The sequence below is a fragment of the Cyanistes caeruleus genome, chromosome 30 (genome assembly GCF_971803275.1).
Source record: "Cyanistes caeruleus chromosome 30, bCyaCae1.hap1.1, whole genome shotgun sequence".
Taxonomy (NCBI): domain Eukaryota; kingdom Metazoa; phylum Chordata; class Aves; order Passeriformes; family Paridae; genus Cyanistes; species Cyanistes caeruleus.
In genome coordinates, this window is record NC_141730.1 from 2900837 (window position 1) to 2928646 (window position 27810).

Genomic DNA, 27810 nt, shown 5'->3' on the forward strand with positions numbered 1-27810 from the left:
AATCCCCCCAAAATTCACTCAGGGAGATCCAAATCCCCCCAAAATTCACTCAGGGAGATCCAAATCCCCCCAAAATTCCATCAGGGAGATCCAAATCCCCCCAAAATTCACTCAGGAAGCTCCAAATCCCCCCAAAATTCACTCAGGGAGATCCAAATCCCCCCAAAATTCCATCAGGGAGATCCAAATCCCCCCAAAATTCACTCAGGAAGCTCCAAATCCCCCCAAAATTCACTCAGGAAGCTCCAAATCCCCCCAAAATTCACTCAGGGAGATCCAAATCCCCCAAAAATTCACTCAGGAAGCTCCAAATCCCCCCAAAATTCCCTCAGGAAGCTCCAAATCCCCCCAAAATTCACTCAGGGAGATCCAAATCCCCCCCAAAATTCACTCAGGGAAATCCAAATCCCCCCAAAATTCACTCAGGGAGATCCAAATCCCCCCAAAATTCACTCAGGGAGATCCAAATCCCCCCAAAATTCACTCAGGAAGCTCCAAATCCCCCCAAAATTCACTCAGGGAGATCCAAATCCCCCCAAAATTCACTCAGGAAGCTCCAAATCCCCCCAAAATTCACTCAGGGAGATCCAAATCCCCCCAAAATTCCCTCAGAGAGATCCAAATCCCCCCAAAATTCACTCAGGGAGATCAGGAAGCTCCAAATCCCCCCAAAATTCCATCACGAAGCTCCAAATCCCCCCAAAATTCACTCAGGGAGATCCAAATCCCCCCAAAATTCACTCAGGAAGCTCCAAATTCCCCCAAAATTCCCTCAGGAAGCTCCAAATCCCCCCAAAATTCCCACAAGAAGCTCCAGACTCCTCTCCCCAAAAGAATCTCACACTCCCCCCCAAAAACCCCCATAAAACCCCCAAAAATTCCCCCCAGACCCCCTCAAAAAACCCCATAAATATCTCTATAAACTCCTCAGCTTTACACCCCCAAAAAACCCCACAGGCGCCCCAAAAACACCTGAAGACCCCTCAAAAATCTCTATTAATCCTACAGTTTTACACCCCCAAAAACCCCTCACTCCTACAAGCCCACTCAACCCCAAAAACACCTCAAAGACCCCCAAAATCCCCTCATAAACCCCCAAAATCCCCTCATAAACCCCAAAATCCCCTCATAAACCCCAAAATCCCCTCATAAACCCCAAAATCCCCTCATAAACCCCCAAAATCCCCTCATAACTCCCACAAATCCCCTCGCAACCCCAAAATCCCCTCATAAACCCCAAAACCCCCTCATAAACCCCAAAATCCCCTCATAAACCCCAAAATTCCCTCATAACTCCCCAAAACCCCCTCATAACTCCCACAAATCCCCTCGCAACCCCAAAATCCCCTCATAAACCCCAAAACCCCCTCATAAACCCCAAAACCCCCTCATAAACCCCAAAATTCCCTCATAACTCCCCAAAACCCCCTCATAACCCCCAAATCCCCCTCATAACTCCCCAAAACCCCCTCATAACCCCCAAATCCCCTTCATAACTCCCCAAAACCCCCTCATAACCCCCAAATCCCCCTCATAACTCCCTAAAATCCCCTGGCAACCCCAAAATCCCCTCATAAACCCCAAAAGCCCCTCATAAACCCCAAAACCCTCTCATAACTCCCCAAAATCCCCTCGCAGCCCCCAAATCCCCTCATAAATCCCCCAAAGTCCCCTCACAGCTCCCCAAAGTCTCCCATTCCCCTCAGCCCCTCACACCCTCACAGCCCACTCACCCACACGCCCCCTCCTCACCCCTTCCCCTCGCCCCGATGCCCCCCCGGGCGCCCCCCGGGAGCCTTCCCCGAGCCCCCCGGCCCCGTTCCCGGCCGGTACCGCCGAGGCCGCCGCTGCTGCCGCTGCTGCCGCCGGACTCGGGCCCCGCCGCCGCCGCCGCCGCCATCTTGGAGCCCGCGCTGCGCCCCCCCCCCACCTCAGCCCGCCCCCGCCCGCCACGCCCGGCCACGCCCACGCCCAAAGAGCCACGCCCTTTTGAGGAAAACCACGCCCATTTCCGCATATGGGCACTCCTAATATGGCCCGCTCGCTCTTTAGCCCCGCCCTCTTTTCCACAGAGCTCCACCTCCTCCCGGCTAAACCACGCCCCCTATGGAGCTAAACCACGCCTCTTTTAAAGCTACACCGCCCTCTGCACGTTTAACCACGCCCCCTTCGTGTTTAGCCCCACCAATCACGCGTGGCCACGCCCCGTTTTATGCTAAACCGCGTCCGTTTCGCGCTCAGCCCCCGCCCCTCCCGGCGCGCCCCACGCGGGCGCTGGGGGGAGCGGGGGCCACGCGGGCGGGCCCGCTCGGCGCATGCGCAGCTCGGGGCAGCCGCTCCGCCTGCCCCCGGTGGGATTCGCCCCCGGTGTGTCACGTGATGGGCGGAGGGTTGGGGTGGGGTGACGCCACTAAGACCAGTGAGGTCATTAAGTCGCTTCGTCCTTATGCTGTCAGAAGGATTAATGACATCAGTGGATCAAAGTTGCCTAGTCAACGTCTAGCCTATGACGTCACAGAGCACACAGAACCCTGACGCGCCACGATGTCACATCGTAACACCCGTCCCGTGAATTCACAGAGCGCGCTCAACGCTTTACACCCGTTCTGTGACGTCACTCCCCACTATGACGTCACCCCCGCACTTCCCCCTTTTCCCCGCGCGGTGTCTCCCTCTCCCCATCGATCGCTCTGCGCTCGCTCTCTCTCCCCTCCGCGGCCGGTGGGCGCGGCCCCGGCAGGCGGCCTAGCCGAGCGCCGAGATGAGCCTGGCCGAGGGCCGCGCCCCGCGGAGAACGGCCGGGAATCGCCTCTCGGGGCTGCTCCAGGCCGAGGAGGAGGACGAGTTCTACCAGACCACCTACGGCGGCTTCAACGAGGCGAGCGGCACCGGCGGGGAGCGGCGGGAGGCGGCACAGGGCCGGCGGGGAGGCGGCGGAGACGGCGGGAGCGGGCCCCGCGCGCCCCCGGCGCTCTGAGGGGAGGGACGGGAGTGGCGGGAAAACGTGAGGGGAGCGGGGGGGGCGGAGGGTCCCGAGCAGGGATTTCCAGGGAATGCGGAGATTTCCAGGGAATGCGGAGATTTCCAGGGATGTGGGGATGTCCAGGGAATGTGGGGATGTCCAGGGGTGAGGCTTTGGAGAATCCATGGGATTCCCGGGGTGATCCATCCCTGTGGGATTCCGGGATAACGGATGACGAGCGCCCTCAGGGCGGCTCCAGTCCCCTATTCCCAACATTCCAAATATTCCTAATATCCCAGAGGAATCCAGGGATGATGAGCACCTTCGGGGCAGCTCCAATCCCACATTCCCAACATTCCCAACATCCCAAAGGAATCTGGGAACGATGAGCACCCTCAGGGCAGCTCCAATCCCACATTCCCAACATCCCAAAGGAATCCAGGGATGATGAGAGCCCTCAGGAAGGTTCCAATCCCACATTCCCAACATCCCAAAGGAATCCAGGGATGATCAGAGCCCTCAGGGCAGCTCCAATCCCAGATTCCAAACATCCCAAAGGAATCCAGGGATGATGAGAGCCCTCAGGAAGGTTCCAATCCCACATTCCCAACATTCCCAACATTCCCAACATCCCAAAGGAATCCAGGGATGATCAGAGCCCTGAGGGCAGCTCCAATCCCACATTCCCAACATCCCAGAGGAATCCAGGGATGATGAGAGCCCTCAGGAAGGTTCCAATCCCACATTCCCAACATTCCCAACATCCCAAAGGAATCCAGGGATGATGAGAGCCCTCAGGGCAGCTCCAATCCCAGATTCCCAACATCCCAAAGGAATCCAGGGATGATCAGAGCCCTCAGGGCAGCTCCAATCCCAGATTCCCAACATCCCAAAGGAATCCAGGGATGATCAGAGCCCTGAGGGCAGCTCCAATCCCACATTCCCAACATCCCAAAGGAATCCAGGGATGATCAGAGCCCTCAGGGCAGCTCCAATCCCACATTCCCAACATTCCCGCAGGAATCCGGGGACGACGAGTACCGCGGGGAGCACTCGGACAGCGATGACGAGGTGGACTCGGACTTCGACATCGACGAGGGCGACGAGCCGGGCTCGGAGCAGGACGAGGCCGAGCCCCGGCGCCGCCGCCGCGTCCTCACCAAGGCCTACCGGGTACCCAGCCCTTCGAATCCCGGGAAAAACGGCCCCAAATCCGGCGTTTCGGGGTGGGATTTGTGTTTCCATCCTCTGTTTGTGGCCTTCAGGAGCCGCTCAAGAGCCTCCGGGCCAAGAAGGCGGAGGGGACGCGGGGAGGAGCCCAGAAAAGCCGGGAGGTGAAATCCGTGCCCTTGGAGCTGCAGGAGGATGTGGGAGACAGTGAGTGTGGGAATGGTGGGAATGGGCTGGGAGTGGTGGGAATGGGGTGGGAATGGCTGGGAATGGGGGGGAATGGTGGGAATGGGGTGGGAATGGCTGGGAATGGGCTGGGAATGGGGGGAATAGGGTGGGAATGGTGGGAATGGGGTGGGAATGGGGTGGGAATGGCTGGGAATGAGGGGGAATGGTGGGAATGGGGTGGGAATGGCTGGGAATGGGGGGAATGGGGGGGGAATGTGGTGGGAATGGCTGGGAATGGGGTGGGAATGGGGTGGGAATGGGGGGAATGGGGTGGGAATGGGGGGAATGTGGTGGAATGGCTGGGAATGGGGTAGGAATGGCTGGGAATGGGCTGGGAATGGTCTGGGAGTGGCTGGGAATGTGGTGGGAACGGCTGGGAATGGTTGGGATGGGGTGTGAACAGCTGGGAGTGGACTGGGATTGGGGGGAATAGGGTGGGAATGGCTGGGAATGGGCTGGGAATGCGCTGGGAATGACTGGGAATGGTGGGAATGGGCTGGGAGTGGTGGGAATGGGATGGGAATGGCTGGGAATGGGCTGGGCATGTCTGGGAATGTCTGGGAATGGTGGGAATGGACTGGGAATGACTGGGAATGGGCTGGGAGCAGAGTCTTGGTAATCCCAGCTGGAAATGGGTTTCTCTGGCAAAGTTCCTGCTTTTCCAGGAGTTGGGATCTCAGGGATCTCCTGGTGATCCCAGCTGGAAACGGAACCCTCTGGGAGAGCCTCTGGTTCCCCAGGGAACGCGATGGGGATCCCGGGGATGCCGTGGGAGCGTTCCCGGCATTCCCAGCGCTCCGGAATTCCCGGGATTCCCGCAGGCCGGAAGCACATGCGGCAGTCCACCACGGAGCACACCCGGCAGACGTTCCTGCGGCTCCAGGAGCGCCAGGTGCAATCCAAGAGGAAAAAGGGAGGCCCCAACTACGAGCGGCCTCTGACCCAGGAGGAGCTGCTGGAGGAGGCCAAGATCACCGAGGAGATCAACCTGCGATCCCTGGGTGAGCTGGGAATGGGATCCTGGGAATGGAAATGGGGTATTGGGAATGGGATCCTGGGAATGGGAATGGGATACTGGGAATGGGATAATGGGAATGGGATACTGGGAATGGGAATGGGATACTGGGAATGGGATCACCGAGGAGATCAACCTGCGATCCCTGGGTGAGCCAGGATTGGGAATGGGGTACTGGGAATGGGGTACTGGGAATGGGATCCTGGGAATGGGATCCTGGGAATGGGAATGGGATAATGGGAATGGGATACTGGGAATGGGATATTGGGAATGGGATCCTGGGAATGGGATCACCGAGGAGATCAACCTGCGATCCCTGGGTGAGCCAGGATTGGGAATGGGATACTGGGAATGGGATCTGGAATGGGAATGGGATACTGGGAATGGGACAGGAACCTCAGGAATGGCACCAGGACAGCGGAAATGGGACAGAGACACTGGGAACGGCATGGGGCTCCCAGGAGCTCCCCAGGGATCCCCAGGAGCTCTCCAGGAATTCCCCAGGGCTCTTGGGATCAGAGCTGGCCGTGCCGTAACGTCGCCGTGCCGGGCTGAGCCATTTCCCGCCCCCATTCCTGACCCCGATCCTGATCCCATTCCCGATCCCATTCCTGATCCCGATCCCATTCCCGATCCCATTCCCGATCCCATTCCCGATCCCGATCCCATTCCCGATCCCATTCCCGATCCCATTCCTGACCCCGATCCCGATCCCATTCCCGATCCCATTCCCAATCCCATTCCTGACCCCGATCCCGATCCCATTCCCGATCCCATTCCTGACCCCGATCCCGATCCCATTCCTGATCCCATTCCTGACCCCGATCCCATTCCCGATCCCATTCCTGACCCCGATCCCGATCCCATTCCCGATCCCATTCCTGACCCCGATCCCATTCCCGATCCCATTCCTGACCCCGATCCCGATCCCATTCCTGACCCCATTCCCGATCCCATTCCCCATCCCAGAGAACTACGAGCGCCTGGAGGCCGACAAGAAGAAGCAGGTGCAGAAGAAGAGGAAGATCGTGGGCCCCGTCATCCGCTACTGGTCCCTGACCATGCCCCTCCTGCCCGAGCCCGGCCGCGACGACCCCGTGGACGTCGAGGGGTGAGTGGCACCCCCATCCCGAATCCCGGCGCGGATCCGCCCCCGGAGCTGCTCCAGGGCTTGGGCAGGGTTCCCCAGTCCCAAAATTCACGGATTTGGGGGCTGAATCCCAACCCCAGAGCTCCCCAAATCCCAAAATTCCCGTTTTGTGGGGTGGATCTGGGCACTGAATCCCAACCCAGAGCTCCCCAAATCCCAAACAAATCCCACTGGAACCTCAGTTTTTGGGCACCACCTCACCCATCCCAAATCCCACTGGAATCTCAGTTTTTGGGGACACTTTTGTGATCCCAAATCCCACTGGAATCTCAGTTTTTGGGGACACTTTTGTGATCCCAAATCCCACTGGAATTTCAGTTTTTGGGGTCACCTTGATGATCCCAAATCCCATTGGAATCTCAGTTTTTGGGGACAGTTTGACCATCCCAAATCCCACTGGAATCTCAGTTTTTGGGGACAGTTTTGTGATCCCAAATCCCACTGGAACCTCAGTTTTTGGGGACAGTTTAACCATCCCAAATCCCACTGGAATCTCAGTTTTTGGGGGCACTGTGATGATGCCAAATCCCACTGGAACCTCAGTTTTTTGCCATCCCAAATCCCACTGGAACCTCAGTTTTTGGGGTCACCTTGATGATCCTAAATCCCACTGGAATCTCAGTTTTTGGGGTCACCTTGATGATCCCAAATCCCCTCAAAACCTCACTTTTTGGGGTCACCACCTCTTCCCCCCCAAACCCTACATCTTCCATCACCCTCCCCTCTCTCCCTCTGCCGTTCCAGGCTGGATCCCGACTCCCACTCCTCCTCCTCCTCCTCCTCGCCGTTACCCGCCGGGAAATGCTCCCGCACCTTCATCTCCTTCAGCGACGACGCCACCTTCGAGCGCTGCTTCCCCAAATCCAAAGCGCCGCGGCTGCCGGTGCGGGAGCTGTGCCCCGTCACCCACAAACCGGCGCTCTACCGCGATCCCATCACCGACATCCCCTACTCCAACGCCCGCGCCTTCCGCATCATCCGCGAGGCGTACCGCAAGTACATCACGGCGCACGGGCTGCCCAGCGCCGCCGCCATGGCCGGGGGCGGAGACGGCCCCGCCGCCGCGCGCCCGGGGAGGCAGAAAATCGTCATCAAGCAGAGCGTTCCCAGCGCCTGAAATCCCGGGATTCTGGGGTTTTGGAATCCTGGGGTTTTGGGATTTGGCGGGATCGGGATATCGGCGTGGACGGCGGCCGTGGTTTCCTTGAGGAGCTACCGGGAAGAGCGGCAGAAATTCGTCATCAAACGAAGCGTTCCCAGTGCCTGAAATCCTGGAATTCTGGGGTGTTTGGGCATTGGGATTTGGGGATTTGGGATTTGGGATTTGGCGGGATCGGGATATCGGCGTGAACGGCGGCCGTGGTTTTGTTGAGATGCTCCTGGGAAGAGCGGCAGGAAATGGTTGTGGAATGAAGCGTTCCCAGTGCCTGAAATCCTGGAATTCTGGGATGTTGGGGCATTGGGATTTTGGGATTTAGGATTTGGGATTTGGGATGTTTGGGTTTTGGGATGTTGGGATATTGGGTTTGGGATTTTGGGAGACGGGCTCATCCACAGCGATGGTTTCGTTGAGGAGCTCCCATCCCAAACAGCAGAAATTCGTCATCAAACGAAACATTCCCAGTGCCTGAAATCCTGGGATTTTGGGATGTTGGGGCATTGGGATTTGGGATTTGGGATGTTTGGGGTTTTGGGATTTGGGATTTGGGATGTTTGGGGTTTCAGGGTTTGGGATTTTTGGGCTCATCCACAGCGATGGTTTCGTTGAGGAGCTCCCATCCCAAACAGCAGAAATTCGTCATCAAATGAAACATTCCCAGTGCCTGAAATCCCGGGATTTTGGGATGTTGGGGCATTGGGATTTGGGGATTTGGGATGTTTGGGGTTTGGGGATTTGGGATCCCATCACCGACATCCCCTACTCCAACGCCCGCGCCTTCCGCATCATCCGCGAGGCGTACCGCAAGTACATCACGGCGCACGGGCTGCCCAGCGCCGCCGCCATGGCCGGGGGCGGAGACGGCCCCGCCGCCGCGCGCCCGGGGAGGCAGAAAATCGTCATCAAGCACAGCGTTCCCAGCGCCTGAAATCCCGGGATCCTGGGGTTTTGGGGTTTTGGGATTTGTCGGGATTTTGGGATTTGGCGGGATCGGGATATCGGCGTGGACGGCGGCCGTGGTTTTGTTGAGAGGCTTCCAGGAGGAGCGGCAGAAATTCGTCATCAAACGAAACGTTCCCAGTGCCTGAAATCCTGGAATTCTGGGGTGTTGGGGCATTGGGATTTTGGGATTTGGGATGATTGGGGTTTTGGGGTTTTGGGGTTTGGCGGGATCGGGATATCGGTGTGGACGGCGGCCGTGGTTTCCTTGAGGAGCTCCCGGGAAGAGCGGCAGAAATTCGTCATCAAACGAAGCGTTCCCAGTGCCTGAAATCCTGGGATTCTGGGGTGTTGGGGCATTGGGATTTTGGGATTTGGGATTTGGGATGTTTGGGATTTGGGATTTGGCGGGATCGGGATATCGGCGTGGACGGCGGCCGTGGTTTCCTTGAGAGGCTTCCAGGAGGAGCGGCAGAAATTCGTCATCAAACAAAACGTTCCCAGTGCCTGAAATCCTGGAATTTTGGGATGTTTGGGATTTGGGATTTGGGGATTTGGGATGTTTGGGATTTTGGATTTGGTTGGATTGGGATATCAGCGTGGACGGCGGCCGTGGTTTCCTTGAGGCGCTACCGGGAAGAGCAGCAGGAAATGGTTGTGGAATGAAACGTTCCCAGTGCCTGAAATCCTGGAATTCTGGGATGTTGTTGGGGCATTGGGATTTTGGGATTTGGGATGTTTGGGGTTTTGGGATTTGGGATTTGGGATGTTTGGGGTTTCAGAGTTTGGGATTTTTGGGCTCATCCACAGCGATGGTTTCGTTGAGGAGCTCCCATCCCAAACAGCAGAAATTCGTCATCAAACGAAGCGTTCCCAGTGCCTGAAATCCCGGGATTTTGGGATGTTGGGGCATTGGGATTTGGGATTTGGGATGTTTGGGATGTTTGGGATTTGGGATTTGGCGGGATCGGGATATCGGCGTGGACGGCGGCCGTGGTTTCCTTGAGGAGCTCCCGGGAAGAGCGGCAGAAATTCGTCATCAAACGAAGCGTTCCCAGTGCCTGAAATCCTGGAATTCTGGGGTGTTTGGGCATTGGGATTTGGGGATTTGGGATTTGGGATTTGGCGGGATCGGGATATCGGCGTGAACGGCGGCCGTGGTTTTGTTGAGATGCTCCTGGGAAGAGCGGCAGGAAATGGTTGTGGAATGAAGCGTTCCCAGTGCCTGAAATCCTGGAATTCTGGGGTGTTGGGGCATTGGGATTTTGGGATTTAGGATTTGGGATTTGGGATGTTTGGGGTTTCAGGGTTTGGGATTTTTGGGCTCATCCACAGCGATGGTTTCGTTGAGGAGCTCCCATCCCAAACAGCAGAAATTCATCACCAAACGAAGCGTTCCCAGTGCCTGAAATCCCGGGATTTTGGGGTGTTGGGGCATTGGGATTTTGGGGATTTGGGATGTTTGGGGTTTTGGGGATTTGGGATCCCATCACCGACATCCCCTACTCCAACGCCCGCGCCTTCCGCATCATCCGCGAGGCGTACCGCAAGTACATCACGGCGCACGGGCTGCCCAGCGCCGCCGCCATGGCCGGGGGCGGAGACGGCCCCGCCGCCGCGCGCCCGGGGAGGCAGAAAATCGTCATCAAGCAGAGCGTTCCCAGCGCCTGAAATCCCGGGATTCTGGGGATTTGGGATGTCGGGATTTTGGGATTTGGTGGGATTTTGGGATTTGGCGGGATCGGGATATCGGCGTGAACGGCGGCCGTGGTTTTGTTGAGATGCTCCTGGGAAGAGCGGCAGGAAATGGTTGTGGAATGAAGCGTTCCCAGTGCCTGAAATCCTGGAATTCTGGGATGTTGGGGCATTGGGATTTTGGGATTTAGGATTTGGGATTTGGGATGTTTGGGGTTTCAGGGTTTGGGATTTTTGGGCTCATCCACAGCGATGGTTTCGTTGAGGAGCTCCCATCCCAAACAGCAGAAATTCGTCATCAAATGAAACATTCCCAGTGCCTGAAATCCTGGGATTTTGGGATGTTGGGGCATTGGGATTTGGGGATTTGGGATGTTTGGGGTTTGGGGATTTGGGATCCCATCACCGACATCCCCTACTCCAACGCCCGCGCCTTCCGCATCATCCGCGAGGCGTACCGCAAGTACATCACGGCGCACGGGCTGCCCAGCGCCGCCGCCATGGCCGGGGGCGGAGACGGCCCCGCCGCCGCGCGCCCGGGGAGGCAGAAAATCGTCATCAAGCAGAGCGTTCCCAGCGCCTGAAATCCCGGGATTCTGGGGTTTTGGAATCCTGGGATTTTGGGATTTGGCGGGATCGGGATATCGGCGTGAACGGCGGCCGTGGTTTCCTTGAGGCGCTCCCGGGAAGAGCGGCAGAAATTCGTCATCAAACGAAACATTCCCAGTGCCTGAAATCCCAGGATTTTGGGATGTTGGGGCATTGGGATTTGGGATTTGGGATGTTTGGGATTTGGGATTTGGCGGGATCGGGATATCGGCGTGGACGGCGACCGTGGTTTCCTTGAGGAGCTCCCGGGAAGAGCGGCAGAAATTCGTCATCAAACGAAGCGTTCCCAGTGCCTGAAATCCTGGAATTCTGGGGTGTTTGGGCATTGGGATTTTGGGATTTGGGGTTCTGGGATGTCGGGATTTTGGGATTTGGCGGGATCGGGATATCGGCGTGGACGGCGACCGTGGTTTCCTTGAGAGGCTTCCAGGAGGAGCGGCAGGAATTCGTCATCAAACGAAGCGTTCCCAGTGCCTGAAATCCTGGAATTCTGGGGTGTTGGGGCATTGGGATTTTGGGATTTGGGATGATTGGGGTTTTGGGATTTGGGATTTGGGATGTTTGGGGTTTCAGGGTTTGGGATTTTTGGGCTCATCCACAGCAATGGTTTCGTTGAGGAGCTCCCATCTCAAACAGCAGAAATTCGTCATCAAACAAAACATTCCCAGTGCCTGAAATCCTGGGATTCTGGGGTGTTGAGGCATTGGGATTTTGGGATTTGGGATGTTTGGGGTTTTGGGATTTGGGGATTTGGGATGTTTGGGATTTTGGGATTTGGCGGGATCGGGATATCGGCGTGGACGGCGACCGTGGTTTCCTTGAGGAGCTCCCGGGAAGAGCGGCAGAAATTCATCATCAAACGAAGCGTTCCCAGTGCCTGAAATCCCGGAATTTTGGGGTGTTGGGGCATTGGGATTTGGGGATTTGGGATTTGGGATTTGGGATGTTTGGGGTTTCAGGATTTGGGATTTTGGGCTCATCCACAGCGATTGTTTCGTTGAGGGGCTCCCACCCAGAACGGTAAAAAAATCATCATCAAACGAAGCGTTCCCAGTGCCTGAAATCCTGGAATTCTGGGATCTTGGGATCTCAGGACGTTGGGATTTGGGATTTAGGGATACGGGATCACCCGGAGTGGTGTTTTTGGGGTTTTTTTTTGGGGTCTCTCTTCACCAGGGGCGTTGGAGGAGGGAATAAAGTGGAGTCGGGGTTGGTTTGGGTGGGGTGGTGAGAGATCCTAAAAAAAATGGGGTGGGATCCCCCTTTTCCAGGAAATCCTACAGGAAATTTGGGGTGGGATCCCCCTTTTTTTTCCAGGAAATCCTACAAAATTTGGGGTGGGATCCCCCTTTTCCAGGAAATCCTACAAAATTTGGGATGGGATCCCCTTTTTCCAGGAAATCCTACAGGAAATTTGGGGTGGGATCCCCTTTTTCCAAGAAATCCTACAGGAAATTTGGGGTGGGATCCCCTTTTTCCAGGAAATCCTACAAAATTTGGGGTGGGATCCCCCTTTTCCAGGAAATCCTACAAAATTTGGGATGGGATCCCCTTTTTCCAGGAAATCCTACAGGAAATTAGGGATGGGATCCCCTTTTCCAGGAAATCCTACAGGAAATTTGGGGTGGGATCCCCTTTTTCCAGGAAATCCTACAATAACCAAGGTTCACAAACCCTTTATTTATCCTATTAACCGATTGTGGGATCCCTTTTCCCAGAAAATCCTAAAATAAAGTTTATGGGATCACGAAGATCCCACAAAATTCATTCCCAGCTCCCCCCAAACCCCGTTTGGGTTTATAGGATTGGGAAGGAGCCGCTCTCCCTTTCCCAGAGGGAATTTTGGGATCAGGGTTTGGGATCAGGATCAGGTTTGGGATCAGAGTTTGGGATCAGAGTTTGGGATCAGGGTTTGGGATCAGGATCGGGGTTTGGGATCAGGGTTTGGGATCAGGGTTTGGGATCAGGGTTTGGGATCAGGTTTGGGATCAGGGTTTGGGATCAGGGTTTGGGATCAGGGTTTGGGATCAGAGTTTGGGTTCGGGTTCGGGTTTGGGATCAGGGTTTGGGATCAGGTTTGGGATCAGGTTTGGGATCAGGGTTTGGGATCAGGGTTTGGGATCAGGGTTTGGGATCAGGGTTCGGGTTTGGGATCAGGGTTTGGGATCAGGTTTGGGATCAGGGTTTGGGATCAGGTTTGGGATCAGGTTTGGGATCAGGGTTTGGGATCAGGTTTGGGATCAGGGTTTGGGATCAGGGTTTGGGATCAGGTTTGGGATCAGGGTTTGGGATCAGGATCAGGTTTGGGATCAGGGTTTGGGATCAGGGTTTGGGATCAGGGTTTGGGATCAGGTTTATGGGATTAGGAAGGATCCCTCTCCTTTCCCCGGAGGTTTTTGGGGTCAGGGTTTGGGATCAGGGTTTGGGATCAGGTTCAGGGTTTGGGATCAGGTTTGGGATCAGGTTTGGGATCAGGTTTGGGATCAGGTTTGGGATCAGGGTTTGGGATCAGGGTTTGGGATCAGGTTTGGGATCAGGGTTTGGGATCAGGATCAGGGTTTGGGATCAGGGTTTGGGATCAGGGTTTGGGTTCGGGTTTGGGATCAGGGTTTGGGATCAGGTTTGGGATCAGGGTTTGGGATCAGGGTTTGGGATCAGGGTTTGGGATCAGGTTTGGGATCAGGGTTTGGGATCAGGTTTGGGATCAGGGTTTGGGATCAGGATCAGGTTTGGGATCAGGGTTTGGGATCAGGGTTTGGGATCAGGTTTGGGATCAGGGTTTGGGATCAGGTTTGGGATCAGGGTTTGGGATCAGGGTTTGGGATCAGGTTTGGGATCAGGGTTTGGGATCAGGATCAGGGTTTGGGATCAGGGTTTGGGATCAGGGTTTGGGTTCGGGTTTGGGATCAGGGTTTGGGATCAGGTTTGGGATTGGGTTTGGGTTCAGGTTTGGGTTCAGGGTTTGGGATCAGGGTTTGGGATCGGGTTTTGGGATCAGGTTTGGGATCAGGTTTGGGATCAGGTTTGGGATCAGGGTTTGGGATCAGGGTTTGGGTTCAGGTTTGGGTTCGGGTTTGGGATCAGGGTTTGGGATCAGGTTTGGGATCAGGGTTTGAGATCAGGATCAGGGTTTGGGATCAGGGTTTGGGATCAGGGTTTGGGATCAGGGTTTGGGATCAGGGTTTGGGATCAGGATCAGGGTTTGGGATCAGGGTTTGGGATCAGGGTTTGGGTTCAGAGTTTGGGTTCGGGTTCGGGTTTGGGATCAGGTTTTGGGATCAGGTTTGGGATCAGGGTTTGGGGTCAGGGTTTGGGATCAGGTTTGGGATCAGGATCAGGTTTGGGATCAGGGTTTGGGATCAGGGTTTGGGTTCGGGTTCGGGTTTGGGATCAGGGTTTGGGATCAGGTTTGGGATCAGGTTTGGGATCAGGTTTGGGATCAGGTTTGGGTTCAGGTTTGGGTTCAGGGTTTGGGATCAGGTTTGGGATCAGGTTTGGGATCAGGGTTTGGGATCAGGGTTTGGGTTCAGGGTTTGGGATCAGGTTTATAGGGTTGGGAAGGATCCCTCTCCTTTCCCCGGAGGTTTTTGGGGTCAGGGTTTGGGATCAGGGTTTGGGATCAGGTTTGGGATCAGGGTTTGGGGTCAGGGTTTGGGATCAGGTTTGGGATCAGGTTTGGGATCAGGGTTTGGGATCTGGTTTGGGATCAGGTTTGGGATCAGGTTTGAGATCAGGGTTTGGGTTCAGGGTTTGGGATCAGGTTTATAGGATTGGGAAGGATCCCTCTCCTTTCCCCGGAGGTTTTGGGGTCGGCGGGGCCCCGCGGGCCGGGGCGGGGCCGCGGTTCCCGATAAGGGCCGGGACTGGGATCCGCCCCTCGCCGCCCCAATAAACGCTGATCTCATGCCCTGAGCGGCCCCGGGGCTTCGGGATCGGCCCCGGGGCTTCGGGATCGCTTCGGGATCGGCCCCGGGGCTTCGGGATCGCTTCGGGATCGGCCCCGGGGCTTTGGGATCGGCCCCGCCCTTTGGGATCCCCTCTGGGATCGCTTTAGGACCCGGCCCTTGGGACCGGCCCCAGGTACGGCCCCGCTGTCCCCGCCGTGTCCCCAGGGGGTGGCGCCGGTGTCACCTCCCCCCGGTCCCGCCCCATTTGGGAATTTGGGAATTTGGGGGATCCCGGAGCCGCTTCCCGGAGGAATTCCCGCGCTGGGGGGGGCGGGGCGGGACAGGTGCGCCCCCACCTTGGGGACACCGAGGGGTGGTGACACTTGGGGACACCGAGGAGTGGTGACACTTGGGGACACCGCGGGGTGGTGACACTTGGGGACACCGAGGGGTGGTGACACTTGGGGACACCGCGGGGTGACTTCTGTGGGGTGGTGACATTTGGGGACACCGCGGGGTGACTTCTGTGGGGTGGTGACATTTGGGGACACGGCACGGTGGCGTTTGAGGGGTGGTGACATTTGGGGACACCGCGGGGTGGTGACATTTGGGGACACCGCGGGGTGGCTTCTGTGGGTGGCGACATTTGGGGACACCGCGGTTTGTCCCTCCTGTCACCCCTGGGGGGGGGGGTTGGAATTTGGGGGGGCCTCGGGGCGGAGCGGGGTGTGACCCTGGGAGGTGACAGAGGTTGGGGACAACTTTTGGGGTGCGCTCGGTGTCCCCAGGGGGTGGCACGGAGGGGTCCCGGTGTCCCCAGCGCTGTCCCCGCTGTCCCTCCGTGTCCCCACATGTCCCCCGCTGTCCCCCCGGTGTCACCCCCGCTGTCCCCCGCTGTCCCCAGCTCTGTCCCCCGCTGTCCCCCGGTGTCCCCAGCGCTGTCCCCCCGGTGTCCCCGGTGTCCCCCGCTGTCCCCAGCTCTGTCCCCCGCTGTCCCCAGCACTGCCACTCCGCTGTCCCCCGCTGTCCCCCGCTGTCCCCCCGGTGTCCCCAGCTGTCCCCGCTGTCCCCCCTGTCCCCCGGTGTCCCCCGCTGTCCCCCGCTGTCCCCAGCTCTGTCCCCCGCTGTCCCCCGCTGTCCCCGGGTGTCCCCAGCTGTCCCCCGCTGTCCCCGGGTGTCCCCAGCTGTCCCCCGCTGTCCCCGGGTGTCCCCAGCTCTGTCCCCCGCTGTCCCCGGGTGTCCCCAGCTGTCGCGCTGTCCCCGCAGTGCCCGCGGCCATGACGCCGTACCGGCAGGAGCTGGAGAAGTTCCGCGACATCGACGAGGACAAAATCCTGCAGGAGCTGTCCCCGGAGGAGCTGGCACAGCTGGACAGCGAGCTGGCCGAGATGGACCCCGAGGTGACACCGGGACCACCGGGGGGGGACACCGGGACCACCGCGGGGGGACACCGGGACCACCGGGGGGGGACACCGGGATGGATCCCGAGGTGACACCGGGACCACCGGGGGGGGCACCGGGATGGACCCCGAGGTGACACCGGGACCACCGGGGGGGGACACCGGGGCTGGAGTGGGAGGTGACACCGGGAGTACTGGGAGGTGACACCAGGAGCGGGGGGTGACACCGGGAGCACCGTGAGGTGACACCAGGGGCAGCGGGGGTGACACCGGGGGCAGTGGGGGTGACACCAGGGCCGTGAGGTGACACCGGGGGCAGTGGGGGTGACACCGGGGGCAGTGGGGGTGACACCGGGAGCACTGGGAGGTGACACCGGGGGCAGCGGGGGTGACACCGGGGGCAGTGGGGGTGACACCAGGGCCGTGAGGTGACACCGGGGGCAGTGGGGGTGACACCGGGGGCAGTGGGGGTGACACCGGGAGCACTGGGAGGTGACACCGGGGGCAGCGGGGGTGACACCGGGGGCAGTGGGGGTGACACCAGGGCCGTGAGGTGACACCGGGGGCAGTGGGGGTGACACCGGGGGCAGCGGGGGTGACAGCGGGAGCAGCGGGGGTGACACCGGGAGCAGTGGGGGTGACACCGGGAGCACCGTGAGGTGACACCGGGAGCACTGGGAGGTGACACCGGGAGAACCGTGAGGTGACACCGGGAGCACCGTGAGGTGACACCGGGAGCACCGTGAGGTGACACCGGGAGCAGTGGGGGTGACACCGGGAGCAGCGGGGGTGACACCGGGAGCACCGTGAGGTGACACCGGGAGCACTGGGAGGTGACACCAGGAGCGGGAGGTGACACCAGGAGCACCGTGAGGTGACACCGGGAGCAGCGGGGGTGACACCGGGAGCAGTGGGGGTGACACCAGCACCGTGAGGTGACACCGGGGGCACCGTGAGGTGACACCAGGAGCACCGGGGGTGACACCGGGGCCGGGAGGTGACACCAGCACCCTGAGGTGACACCAGGAGCAGCGGGGGTGACACGGGCGCTGTCCCCAGAACGCGCTGCTGCCGGCGGGGCTGCGCCAGCGGGACCAGACCCACAAGAGCCCCACGGGACCCCTGGACAGGGAGAAGCTGCTGCAGCACCTGGAGCGACAGGCGCTGGAGAGCGAGGACAGACACGACCTGGTGCCCTTCACCGGAGAGAAAAAAGGTCTGGGGACAGTGGGGACAGTGGGGACAGTGGGGACAGCCTGGGGACACTGAGGGGACACTGAGGGGACACTGTGGGGACAGGGACACACTCCTGCAGCACCTGGAGCGACAGGCGCTGGAGAGCGAGGACAGACACGACCTGGTGCCCTTCACCGGAGAGAAAAAAGGTCTGGGGACAGTGGGGACAGCCTGGGGACAGCCTGGGGACACTGAGGGGACACTGAGGGGACAGGGACACGCTCCTGCAGCACCTGGAGCGACAGGCGCTGGAGAGCGAGGACAGACACGACCTGGTGCCCTTCACCAGAGAGAAAAAAGGTCTGGGGACAGTGGGGACAGTGGGGACAGCCTGGGGACAGTCTGGGGACAGTGGGGACAGCCTGGGGACACTGAGGGGACACTGTGGGGACACTGTGGGGACAGGGACACGCTCCTGCAGCACCTGGAGCGACAGGCGCTGGAGGCCGGGGAGCACCAGGACCTTGTGCAAGGTGTGGGGACACTGTGGGGACAGTGGGGACAGTCTGGGGATGGCCTGGGGATGGCCTGGGGACACTGAGGGGACACTGAGGGGACACTGAGGGGACACTGAGGGGACCGGGCCTCCAGGCTCGGGTATATTTAGCTCAGCCTGGCCAGCGGCTCGGGTGTCCTGGGCGAGCTGGGACCCTGCCAGCCCCGGGCACGGCCACCAGCGCTGCCACTGTCACTGTCACTGTCACTGTCCCTGCCACTGTCACCTCCTCAGTGCCACCAGCCCTGCCACTGTCACCTCCTCAGTGCCACCAGCCCCGGGCACGGCCACCAGCGCTGGCACTGTCACTGTCACTGTCACTGTCCCTGCCACTGTCACCTCCTCAGTGCCACCAACCCCGGCACTGTCACCTCTGCAGTGCCACCAGCCCCGGGCACGGCCACCAGCCCTGGCACTGTCACTGTCCCTGCCACTGTCACCTCCTCAGTGCCACCAACCCTGGCACTGTCACTGTCCCTGCCACTGTCACCTCCTCAGTGCCACCAATCCCGGCACTGTCACCTCTGCAGTGTCACCAGCCCCGGGCACGGCCACCAGCGCTGGCACTGTCACCTCTGTCCCTGTGCTTGCTGGGACAGTGTCCCACTGCCCCCATGTCCCCAGTGTGTCCCCATGTCCCCAATGTGTCCCTGTGTCCCCAATGTGTCCCCATGTCCCCAATGTGTCCCCCGTGTCCCCAGGGAAGCCGTTTGTCCCCAATGTGTCCCCCGTGTCCCCAGGGAAGCCGTTTGTCCCCAATGTGTCCCCAATGTGTCCCCAGGGAAGCCGTTTGTCCCCAATGTGTCCCCGTGTCCCCAGGGAAGCCGTTTGTCCCCAATGTCCCCCCGTGTCCCCAGGGAAGCCGTTTGTCCCCAATGTGTCCCCAATGTGTCCCCAGTGTGTCCCCATGTCCCCAATGTCCCCCCGTGTCCCCAGGGAAGCCGTTTGTCCCCAATGTCCCCCGTGTCCCCAGGGAAGCCGTTTGTCCCCAATGTGTCCCCTGTGTCCCCAATGTGTCCCCAATGTCCCCCCGTGTCCCCAGGGAAGCCGTTTGTCCCCAAGGCGCGGGGGCCGGAGCTGCCGCGGGAGGAGCAGGTGACGCTGGAGCCGGAGCTGGAGGAGGCGCTGGCCAACGCCACCGAGGCCGAGATGTGCGACCTGGCCGGTGGGAACGGGAACAGGATCGGGAATGTGGGAATGGGATCGGGAACGGGAACGGGATCGGGATCGGGAACGGGAATGTGGGAATGGGAACGGGATCGGGATCGGGAACGGGAACGGGAACGGGATCGGGAATGTGGGAATGGGAATGGGAACGGGAACGGGATCGGGAATGGGATCGGGAACGGGATCGGGAATGGGAACGGGATCGGGAATGGGATCGGGAACGGGAACGGGATCGGGATCGGGAATGGGATCGGGAACGGGAACGGGATCGGGATCAGGATCGGGAATGGGATCGGGATCGGGATCGGGATCGGGATCGGGATCGGGAACGGGAATGTGGGAACGGGAACGGGAACAGGATCGGGATCGGGATCGGGATCGGGAACAGGAATGTGGGATTGGGAATGGGATCGGGAACAGGATCGGGAACGGGAACGGGATCGGGAATGTGGGAACGGGAATGGGATCAGGAACGGGATCGGGAACGGGAATGGGATCAGGATCGGGAATGTGGGAACGGGATTGGGATTGGGAATGGGAAAGTGGGAATGGGAATGTGGGAATGGGAATGGGATCGGGATCGGGAATGGGATCAGGATCGGGAATGGGGTTCGGAACGGGATTGGGGACATGGATGGGGTTGGAATTGGGGTGGGATCTGTAAAGGATGGGACAGGATTTCCATGGGATTCCCGTGGGATTGGGGTGGAATTCCCGTGGAATTCCCGTGGGATTCCCGTGGGACGGAGCCAGGCCGGTCTCTGCAGGCCGGGATCCGCACGGGGCCGGGAGCGGCGGCAGGAGGGGCCTCGGGCCAGGGTAACACCGGGTGCCACACCCGTGTCACACCTGAGTGTCACACCTGAGTGTCACACCTGTCACACACCTGTCACACACCTGCATGTCACACCTGTCACACCTGAGTGTCACACCTGAGTGTCACACACCCGTGTCACACCTGTCACACCTGAGTGTCACACCTGTCACACACCCGTGTCACACCTGTCACACCTGAGTGTCACACCTGTCACACACCTGTCACTGTCACACACCTGTCACACACCTGTGTCACACCTGTCACACACCTGAGTGTCACACCTGTGTCACTGTCACACACCTGTGTCACACCTGTCACACACCTGTGTCACACCTGTCACACACCTGTCACTGTCACACACTTGTCACACACCTCAGTGTCACACTGGGCGTTCCCCTCCCCTGTGTCCCCCGCTGTCCCCTGTGTCACCCCACTGTCCCCTGTGTCCCCTGCTGTCCCCTGTGTCACCCTGCTGTCCCCTGATGTCCCTGCAGCCATCCTGGGCATGTACACGCTGATGAGTAACAAGCAGTACTACGATGCCATCTGCAGTGGGGACATCTGCAACACCGAGGGCATCAACAGTGAGTGACACTGGGGACATCACTGGGGACATCTGGGGACACTGGGGACATCACTGGGGACATCTGCAACACCGAGGGCATCAACAGTGAGTGACACTGGGGACATCACTGGGGACATCTGGGGACATCTGGGGACACTGGGGACATCACTGGGGACATCACTGGGGACATCTGCAACACCGAGGGCATCAACAGTGAGTGACACTGGGGACATCACTGGGGACATCTGGGGACATCTGGGGACATCTGGGGACATTGGGGACATCTGGGGACACTGGGGACATCTGCAACACCGAGGGCATCAACAGTGAGTGACACTGGGGACATCACTGGGGACATCTGGGGACATCACTGGGGACACTGGGGACATTGGGGACACTGGGGACATCTGCAACACCGAGGGCATCAACAGTGAGTGACACTGGGGACACTGGGGACACTGGGGACATCACTGGGGACATTGGGGACACTGGGGACACTGGGGACACTGGGGACATCACTGGGGACATTGGGGACACTGGGGACATCACTGGGGACATTGGGGACACTGGGGACATCACTGGGGACACTGGGGACATTGGGGACATCAACAGTGAGTGACTGAGATGGTGACAGGGACAGGGACAGGGACACAAACGGCCCCACGGGGAGGTTGGGGCGGGGTTTGAGGACCAAACTCGTGTGTCCCCCTGTCCCTGAGCGCTGTCCCCACGGTGTCCCCACGGTGTCCCCGCGGTGTCCCCACGGTGTCCCAGGTGTGGTACAGCCGGACCGGTACCGGCCGGTTCCGGACGAGCCCCTGATCCCTGTGGTGTCCCCATGTCCTGAGCCCTGTCCCCATGTCCCTGAGCCTTGTCCCCACGGTGTCCCCACGGTGTCCCCACGGTGTCCCCACGGTGTCCCCGCGCTGTCCCAGGTGTGGTACAGCCGGACCGGTACCGGCCGGTTCCGGACGAGCCCCTGATCCCTGCGGTGTCCCCATGTCCGGAGCCCTGTCCCCGTGTCCCTGAGCCGTGTCCCCACGCTGTCCCCACGGTGTCCCCGCGCTGTCCCCACGGTGTCCCCACGGTGTCCCCATGGTGTCCCCGTGCTGTCCCCACGGTGTCCCCAATGTGTCCCCGCGGTGTCCCCACGGTGTCCCCGCGCTGTCCCAGGTGTGGTACAGCCGGACCGGTACCGGCCGGTTCCGGACGAGCCCCTGATCCCTGCGGTGTCCCCATGTCCCTGAGCCGTGTCCCCGTGTCCCCACGCTGTCCCCACGCTGTCCCCGCGGTGTCCCAGGTGTGGTACAGCCGGACCGGTACCGGCCGGTTCCGGACGAGCCGCCGAACCCCACGGACGTGGCCGAGACGCTGCGGCGGCTGCAGGAGAACGACCCCGCGCTGCTGGACGTCAACCTCAACAACATCAAGGTGACACTGTCCCCAAGGTGTCCCCAAGGTGTCCCCAGGGTGTCCCCAAGGTGTCCCCAGGGGTGATCCTTGTCCCACACTGTCCCCAAAGTGTCCCCAAGGTGTCCCCAGGGTGTCCCCAGAGTGTCCCCAGGGTGTCCCCAGGGGTGATCCTTGTCCCACACTATCCCCAAAGTGTCCCCAAGGTGTCCCCAAAGTGTCCTCAGGGTGTCCCCAGGGTGTTGGGTCCTATCCTGGCGTGTCCCCAGGGGTGATCCTTGTCCCACAATGTCCCCAGGGTGTCCCCAGAGTGTCCCCAGGGTGACAAGTCCCACCCCAGCCCAAGTGATGCCATGTTCCTCCTGTCCCCAGGACATCCCTGTCCCCCCATGTCCCCCGGTGTCCCCTGATGTCCCCAGGACATCCCTGTCCCCACAGTGACCCCTCATGTCCCCCGGTGTCCCCCGGTGTCCCCAGGACATCCCTGTCCCCATGGTGACCCTGTGTCCCCTGGTGTCCCCATGGTGACCCCGTGTCCCCTCGTGTCCCCTCATGTCCCCCGGTGTCCCCAGGACATCCCTGTCCCCATGGTGACCCCATGTCCCCTCATGTCCCCACGGTGACCCCGTGTCCCCTCGTGTCCCCAGGACATCCCTGTCCCCATGGTGACCCTGTGTCCCCTGGTGTCCCCATGGTGACCCCGTGTCCCCTCATGTCCCCTCATGTCCCCCGGTGTCCCTAGGACATCCCTGTCCCCACGGTGACCCCGTGTCCCCTCATGTCCCCCGGTGTCCCCAGGACATCCCTGTCCCCATGGTGACCCCGTGTCCCCCCGTGTCCCCCGGTGTCCCTAGGACATCCCTGTCCCCACGGTGACCCCGTGTCCCCTCATGTCCCCCGGTGTCCCCAGGACATCCCTGTCCCCACGCTCGAGGCCATCTGCGGGGCCATCAAGACCAACACCCATGTGCGCAGCCTCAGCCTGGTGGCCACGCGCAGCAACGACCTCGTGGCCAACGTGAGTCCCCAAACGTCCCCAAACGGTGTCCCCAAATGTCCCCAAACGGTGTCACCAAATGTCCCCAAATGGTGTCCCCAAATGTCCCCAAACGGTGTCCCCAGATGATGTCACCAAATGTCCCTGGGTGTCTGAATGGTGTTCCCAAACGTCACCCAAATGGTGTCACTTTGGTGTCCCTCAGGTGTCACTCTGGTTCCACCCTGGTGTCACCCTGGGCCCACTCAGGTGTCCCTGCGGTGTCCCTGTGTGTCCCTCTGGTGTCGCTCAGGTGTCCCTGTGTGTCCCTGTGTGTCCCTGTGTGTCCCTGTGTGTCACTCTGGTGTCACTCAGGTGTCCCTGCAGTGTCACTGTGTGTCCCTGCAGTGTCCCCGTGTTGTCCCCAGGCGGTGTCACTGTGTGTCCCTGCGGTGTCACTGCGGTCCCTGCGGTGTCACTGTGTGTCCCTGCGGTGTCACTGCGGTCCCTGCGGTGTCACTCAGGTGTCCCTGCAGTGTCCCCGTGTTGTCCCCAGGCGGTGTCACTGTGTGTCACTGTGTGTCCCTGCGGTGTCACTGCGGTCCCTGCGGTGTCACTGTGTGTCCCTGCAGTGTCCCCGTGTTGTCCCCAGGCGGTGTCACTGTGTGTCACTGTGTGTCCCTGCGGTGTCACTGCGGTCCCTGCGGTGTCACTGTGTGTCCCTGCAGTGTCCCCGTGTTGTCCCCAGGCAGTGTCACTGTGTGTCCCTGCGGTGTCACTCAGGTGTCCCTGCAGTGTCCCCGTGTTGTCCCCAGGCAGTGTCACTGTGTGTCCCTGCGGTGTCACTCAGGTGTCCCTGCAGTGTCCCTGTGTTGTCCCCAGGCAGTGTCACTGTGTGTCCCTGCGGTGTCACTCAGGTGTCCCTGCAGTGTCCCTGTGTTGTCCCCAGGCGGTGTCACTGTGTGTCCCTGCGGTGTCACTCAGGTGTCCCCGTGTTGTCCCCAGGCGGTGTCACTGTGTGTCCCTGCAGTGTCCCCGTGTTGTCCCCAGGCGGTGTCACTGTGTGTCCCTGCGGTGTCACTGTGTGTCCCTGCAGTGTCCCCGTGTTGTCCCCAGGCGGTGTCACTGTGTGTCACTGTGTGTCACTCAGGTGTCCCCGTGTTGTCCCCAGGCGGTGTCACTGTGTGTCACTGTGTGTCACTCAGGTGTCCCCGTGTTGTCCCCAGGCGGTGGCCGAGATGCTGGAGCACAACCGGAGCCTGCAGAGCCTCAACCTCGAGTCCAACTTCATCAGCAGCGCCGGCGTCCTGCGGCTGCTGGGGGCCGTGGGCCAGTGCCCCACGCTCAGCGAGCTGCGCCTGGACAACCAGGTGACACCGGGGACACCGGGGACACTGGGGACATTGGGGACATTGGGGACACTGGGGACACTGGGGACATTGGGGACATTGGGGACACTGGGGACACCGGGGACAGGGACAGGTCCTGCGGCTGCTGGGGGCCGTGGGCCAGTGCCCCACGCTCAGCGAGCTGCGCCTGGACAACCAGGTGACACCGGGGACATTGGGGACACTGGGGACATTGGGGACACTGGGGACAGGGACAGGTCCTGCGGCTGCTGGGGGCCGTGGGCCAGTGCCCCACGCTCAGCGAGCTGCGCCTGGACAACCAGGTGACACCGGGGACACCGGGGACATCGGGGACACCGGGGACACTGGGGACATTGGGGACACTGGGGACAGTGGGGACAGTGGGGACATCGGGGACACTGGGGACACTGGGGACACTGGGGACATTGGGGACACTGGGGACATTGGGGACATTGGGGACACTGGGGACACTGGGGACATTGGGGACACTGGGGACACTGGGGACACTGGGGACACTGGGGACACTGGGGACAGGGACAGGTCCTGCGGCTGCTGGGGGCCGTGGGCCAGTGCCCCACGCTCAGCGAGCTGCGCCTGGACAACCAGGTGACACCGGGGACATCGGGGACACTGGGGACATCGGGGACACTGGGGACACTGGGGACACTGGGGGTGTGTGACAGTGACAGTGACACAGTGACAGTGACACAGTGTCACCCCCGCAGTGCCAGCGCTTTGGGGACACGGTGGAGACGGCTCTGGCGGCCACCCTGGAGCGCTGGGGGGGTGTGACAGTGACAGTGACAGTGACACAGTGACAGTGACACAGTGACAGTGACAGTGACAGTGTGACACAGTGACACAGTGACAATGACAATGACACAGTGACAATGACAGTGTCACTCTCTCAGTGCCAGCGCTTTGGGGACACGGTGGAGATGGCTCTGGCGGCCACCCTGGAGCGCTGCCCGTCCCTGCTGGGGGGTGTGACAGTGACACAGTGACACAGTGACAGTGACACAGTGTCACCCCCGCAGTGCCAGCGCTTTGGGGACACGGTGGAGATGGCTCTGGCGGCCACCCTGGAGCGCTGCCCGTCCCTGCTGGGGGGTGTGACAGTGACAGTGACAGTGACACAGTGACAGTGACACAGTGACAATGTCACCCCCGCAGTGCCAGCGCTTTGGGGACACGGTGGAGACGGCTCTGGCGGCCACCCTGGAGCGCTGCCCGTCCCTGCTGGGGTGTGTGACAGTGACAGTGACAGTGACAGTGACAGTGACACTGACACAGTGACACAGTGACAATGACAATGACACAGTGTCACTCTCTCAGTGCCAGCGCTTTGGGGACACGGTGGAGATGGCTCTGGCGGCCACCCTGGAGCGCTGCCCGTCCCTGCTGGGGGGTGTGACAGTGACACAGTGACACAGTGACAGTGACAGTGTGACACAGTGACACAGTGACAATGACAGTGTCACCCCCGCAGTGCCAGCGCTTTGGGGACACGGTGGAGATGGCTCTGGCGGCCACCCTGGAGCGCTGCCCGTCCCTGCTGGGGGATGTGACAGTGACAGTGACAGTGACAGTGACACAGTGACAGTGACACAGTGACAGTGACACAGTGACACAGTGACAATGACACAGTGTCACCCCCGCAGTGCCAGCGCTTTGGGGACACGGTGGAGACGGCTCTGGCGGCCACCCTGGAGCGCTGCCCGTCCCTGCTGGGGGATGTGACAGTGACAGTGACACAGTGACAGTGACAGTGACACAATGACAATGACACAGTGACAATGACAGTGTCACTCTCTCAGTGCCAGCGCTTTGGGGACACGGTGGAGACGGCTCTGGCGGCCACCCTGGAGCGCTGCCCGTCCCTGCTGGGGGGTGTGACAGTGACAGTGACAGTGACACAGTGACAGTGACACAGTGACAATGTCACCCCTGCAGTGCCAGCGCTTTGGGGACACGGTGGAGATGGCTCTGGCGGCCACCCTGGAGCGCTGCCCGTCCCTGCTCCGGCTCGGTTACACCTTCACCCTGCAGGGCCCGCGGGCGCGCGCTGCCACCGCCCTCACCCGCAACAGCGAGCTCCGTGAGTGCCACCGGGGCCACCAGGGTCACCGGGGGTCACCAGGGGTCACCGGGGCCACCGGGGGTCACTGAGGGTCACTGAGGGTCACCGGGGGTCACCGGGGCCACCGGGGTCACCGGGGGTCATTGGGGTCATCAGGGGTCACCGGGGGTCATCGGGGTCACCGGGGGTCACTGAGGGTCACCGGGGGTCATCAGGGGTCATCAGGGGTCATCGGGGTCACTGAGGGTCACTGAGTGTCACCGGGGCCACCGGGGGTCACTCAGTGTCACCGAGGGTCACCGGGGCCACCGGGGGTCATCGGGGTCACCGGGGGTCATTGGGGGTCACTCAGTGTCACCGGGGCCACCGGGGGTCATCAGGGGTCACCAGGGATCACCAAGGGTCCCCAAATGTCCCCAAAGAGTCCTCAAGGGTCCCCAAATGTCCCCAGGGGTCACCAAACGTCACCGGGGGTCACCAGGTGTCCCCAAAGAGTCCCCAAGGGTCCCCAAATGTCCCCAGGTGTCCCCAAATGTCCCCAGGTGTCCCCAGGATGGAATTTGGGGTCCCAGATTTGTCCCCACCCCAATCCCAGGAGCTCCTGGATGTCCCCAAATGTCCCCAAAGGTCCCCAAATGTCCCCTGGGGAATTTGGGGTCCCAGATTTGTCCCCACCCCCAATCCCTGGATGTCCCCAGATGTCCCCAAAGGTCCCCAAATGTCCCCAGATGTCCCCAAATGTCCCCAGGATGGAATTTGGGGTCCCAGATTTGTCCCTCCCCCAATCCCTGGATGTCCCCAGATGTCCCCAAAGGTCCCCAAATGTCCCCAAATGTCCCATTGAGAATTTGGGGTCCCAGATTTGTCCCCACCCCCAATCCCTGGATATCCCCAAATGTCCCCAAAGGTCCCCAAATGTCCCCAGATGTCCCCAAATGTCCCCTGGGGAATTTGGGGTCCCAGATTTGTCCCTCCCCCAATCCCTGGATGTCCCCAAATGTCCCCAAATGTCCCCAGGATGGAATTTGGGGTCCCACCCCTGACCCCCCTCCCCTTTTTCCCCTCCCCAGGTCGCCAACAGAAGAAATCCTAAAAATCCCCCCGAGCTCGGAAACTTCCGGAATAAACTGGAAAAATTTGGGAATTCCCGTTGGGAATGTGGGAAAAGGGGGGAGGGGCAGGGAGGGGAGGGGTCCCCAGAACCCCCAAATTCCCTTCCCGGGGAATTCACGGATCTTGGGGAAAAACGGCAAAGGGAAAAGTCCTGTTCCCCCCCAGGAAAATAAAAATTCAAAATAAAAATTCTCCTCCCAAAGGAATCCCAAAGGAATCCCAAAAATATCCAAAAAAAAAAAAATATCCCGAAATATCCACAAATTTCACACAAAAAAGTCCCGAAATCCCAGAAAAATCCCCCCAAAAATCACAAAGAATAAATCTCCCAAAATTCCCCCCCAAAAAGCCCCAAAATCCCAGAAA

At 60.1% G+C, this 27810-nt stretch overlaps 3 protein-coding genes across 9 annotated transcripts; all 3 read left to right on the forward strand.

The window, feature by feature from the left end:
* The first annotated feature begins 2317 nt into the window (after positions 1-2317).
* Positions 2318-10644, forward strand: VPS72 (vacuolar protein sorting 72 homolog). 2 transcript variants are annotated; one of them, XM_086866443.1, is made up of 7 exons: positions 2318-2878; positions 3983-4135; positions 4228-4339; positions 5182-5361; positions 6345-6486; positions 7270-7468; positions 10121-10644. In XM_086866443.1, the coding sequence occupies exons 1-7, from the start codon at positions 2762-2764 to the stop codon at positions 10292-10294; spliced, it is 1077 nt and encodes a 358-aa protein (XP_086722569.1). In that variant the 5' UTR covers positions 2318-2761; the 3' UTR covers positions 10295-10644. The 2 variants fall into 2 exon arrangements, with proteins under 2 accessions (XP_086722569.1, XP_086722570.1); XM_086866444.1 differs by lacking the exon at positions 10121-10644 and having other exon boundaries at positions 2359-2878; positions 7270-9854.
* Positions 10645-13070: 2426 nt separating this feature from the next.
* LOC147648840 (uncharacterized) lies at positions 13071-14760 on the forward strand. The gene is made up of 2 exons (XM_086866430.1): positions 13071-14637; positions 14688-14760. Exons 1-2 carry the CDS (start codon positions 13284-13286, stop codon positions 14693-14695), a joined length of 1362 nt encoding a protein of 453 aa, XP_086722556.1. The 5' UTR covers positions 13071-13283; the 3' UTR covers positions 14696-14760.
* Positions 14761-14851: 91 nt separating this feature from the next.
* TMOD4 (tropomodulin 4) lies at positions 14852-27769 on the forward strand. Of its 6 annotated transcripts, XM_086866440.1 has the most exons (10): positions 14854-15007; positions 16081-16214; positions 17274-17430; positions 18989-19111; positions 20425-20514; positions 21796-21926; positions 22816-22923; positions 24108-24251; positions 26205-26349; positions 27402-27475. In XM_086866440.1, exons 2-10 carry the CDS (start codon positions 16092-16094, stop codon positions 27422-27424), a joined length of 1044 nt encoding a protein of 347 aa, XP_086722566.1. In that variant the 5' UTR covers positions 14854-15007; positions 16081-16091; the 3' UTR covers positions 27425-27475. The 6 variants fall into 6 exon arrangements, with proteins under 6 accessions (XP_086722563.1, XP_086722568.1, XP_086722566.1 ...); XM_086866437.1 differs by lacking the exon at positions 26205-26349 and having other exon boundaries at positions 14852-15007; positions 27402-27769; XM_086866442.1 differs by lacking the exons at positions 26205-26349; positions 27402-27475 and adding an exon at positions 24977-25084 and having other exon boundaries at positions 14853-15007.
* Positions 27770-27810: the final 41 nt, after the last annotated feature.

What these genes read in the sequence shown, in the direction of transcription:
- VPS72 (XM_086866443.1), top strand. Translation starts at nt 2,762, where the DNA reads ATGAGCCTGGCCGAGGGCCGCGCCCCGCGGAGAACGGCCGGGAATCGC. An exon ending in GCAGGAGGATGTGGGAGACA is followed by an intron (nt 4,340 to 5,181) that starts GTGAGTGTGGGA and finishes GGATTCCCGCAG; the next exon opens with GCCGGAAGCACATGCGGCAG. An exon ending in GATCAACCTGCGATCCCTGG is followed by an intron (nt 5,362 to 6,344) that starts GTGAGCTGGGAA and finishes TCCCCATCCCAG; the next exon opens with AGAACTACGAGCGCCTGGAG.
- LOC147648840 (XM_086866430.1), top strand. Translation starts at nt 13,284, where the DNA reads ATGGGATTAGGAAGGATCCCTCTCCTTTCCCCGGAGGTTTTTGGGGTC.
- TMOD4 (XM_086866437.1), top strand. Translation starts at nt 16,092, where the DNA reads ATGACGCCGTACCGGCAGGAGCTGGAGAAGTTCCGCGACATCGACGAG. An exon ending in TCAACCTCAACAACATCAAG is followed by an intron (nt 21,927 to 22,815) that starts GTGACACTGTCC and finishes CGGTGTCCCCAG; the next exon opens with GACATCCCTGTCCCCACGCT. An exon ending in AGCTGCGCCTGGACAACCAG is followed by an intron (nt 24,252 to 27,401) that starts GTGACACCGGGG and finishes TCCCCTCCCCAG; the next exon opens with GTCGCCAACAGAAGAAATCC.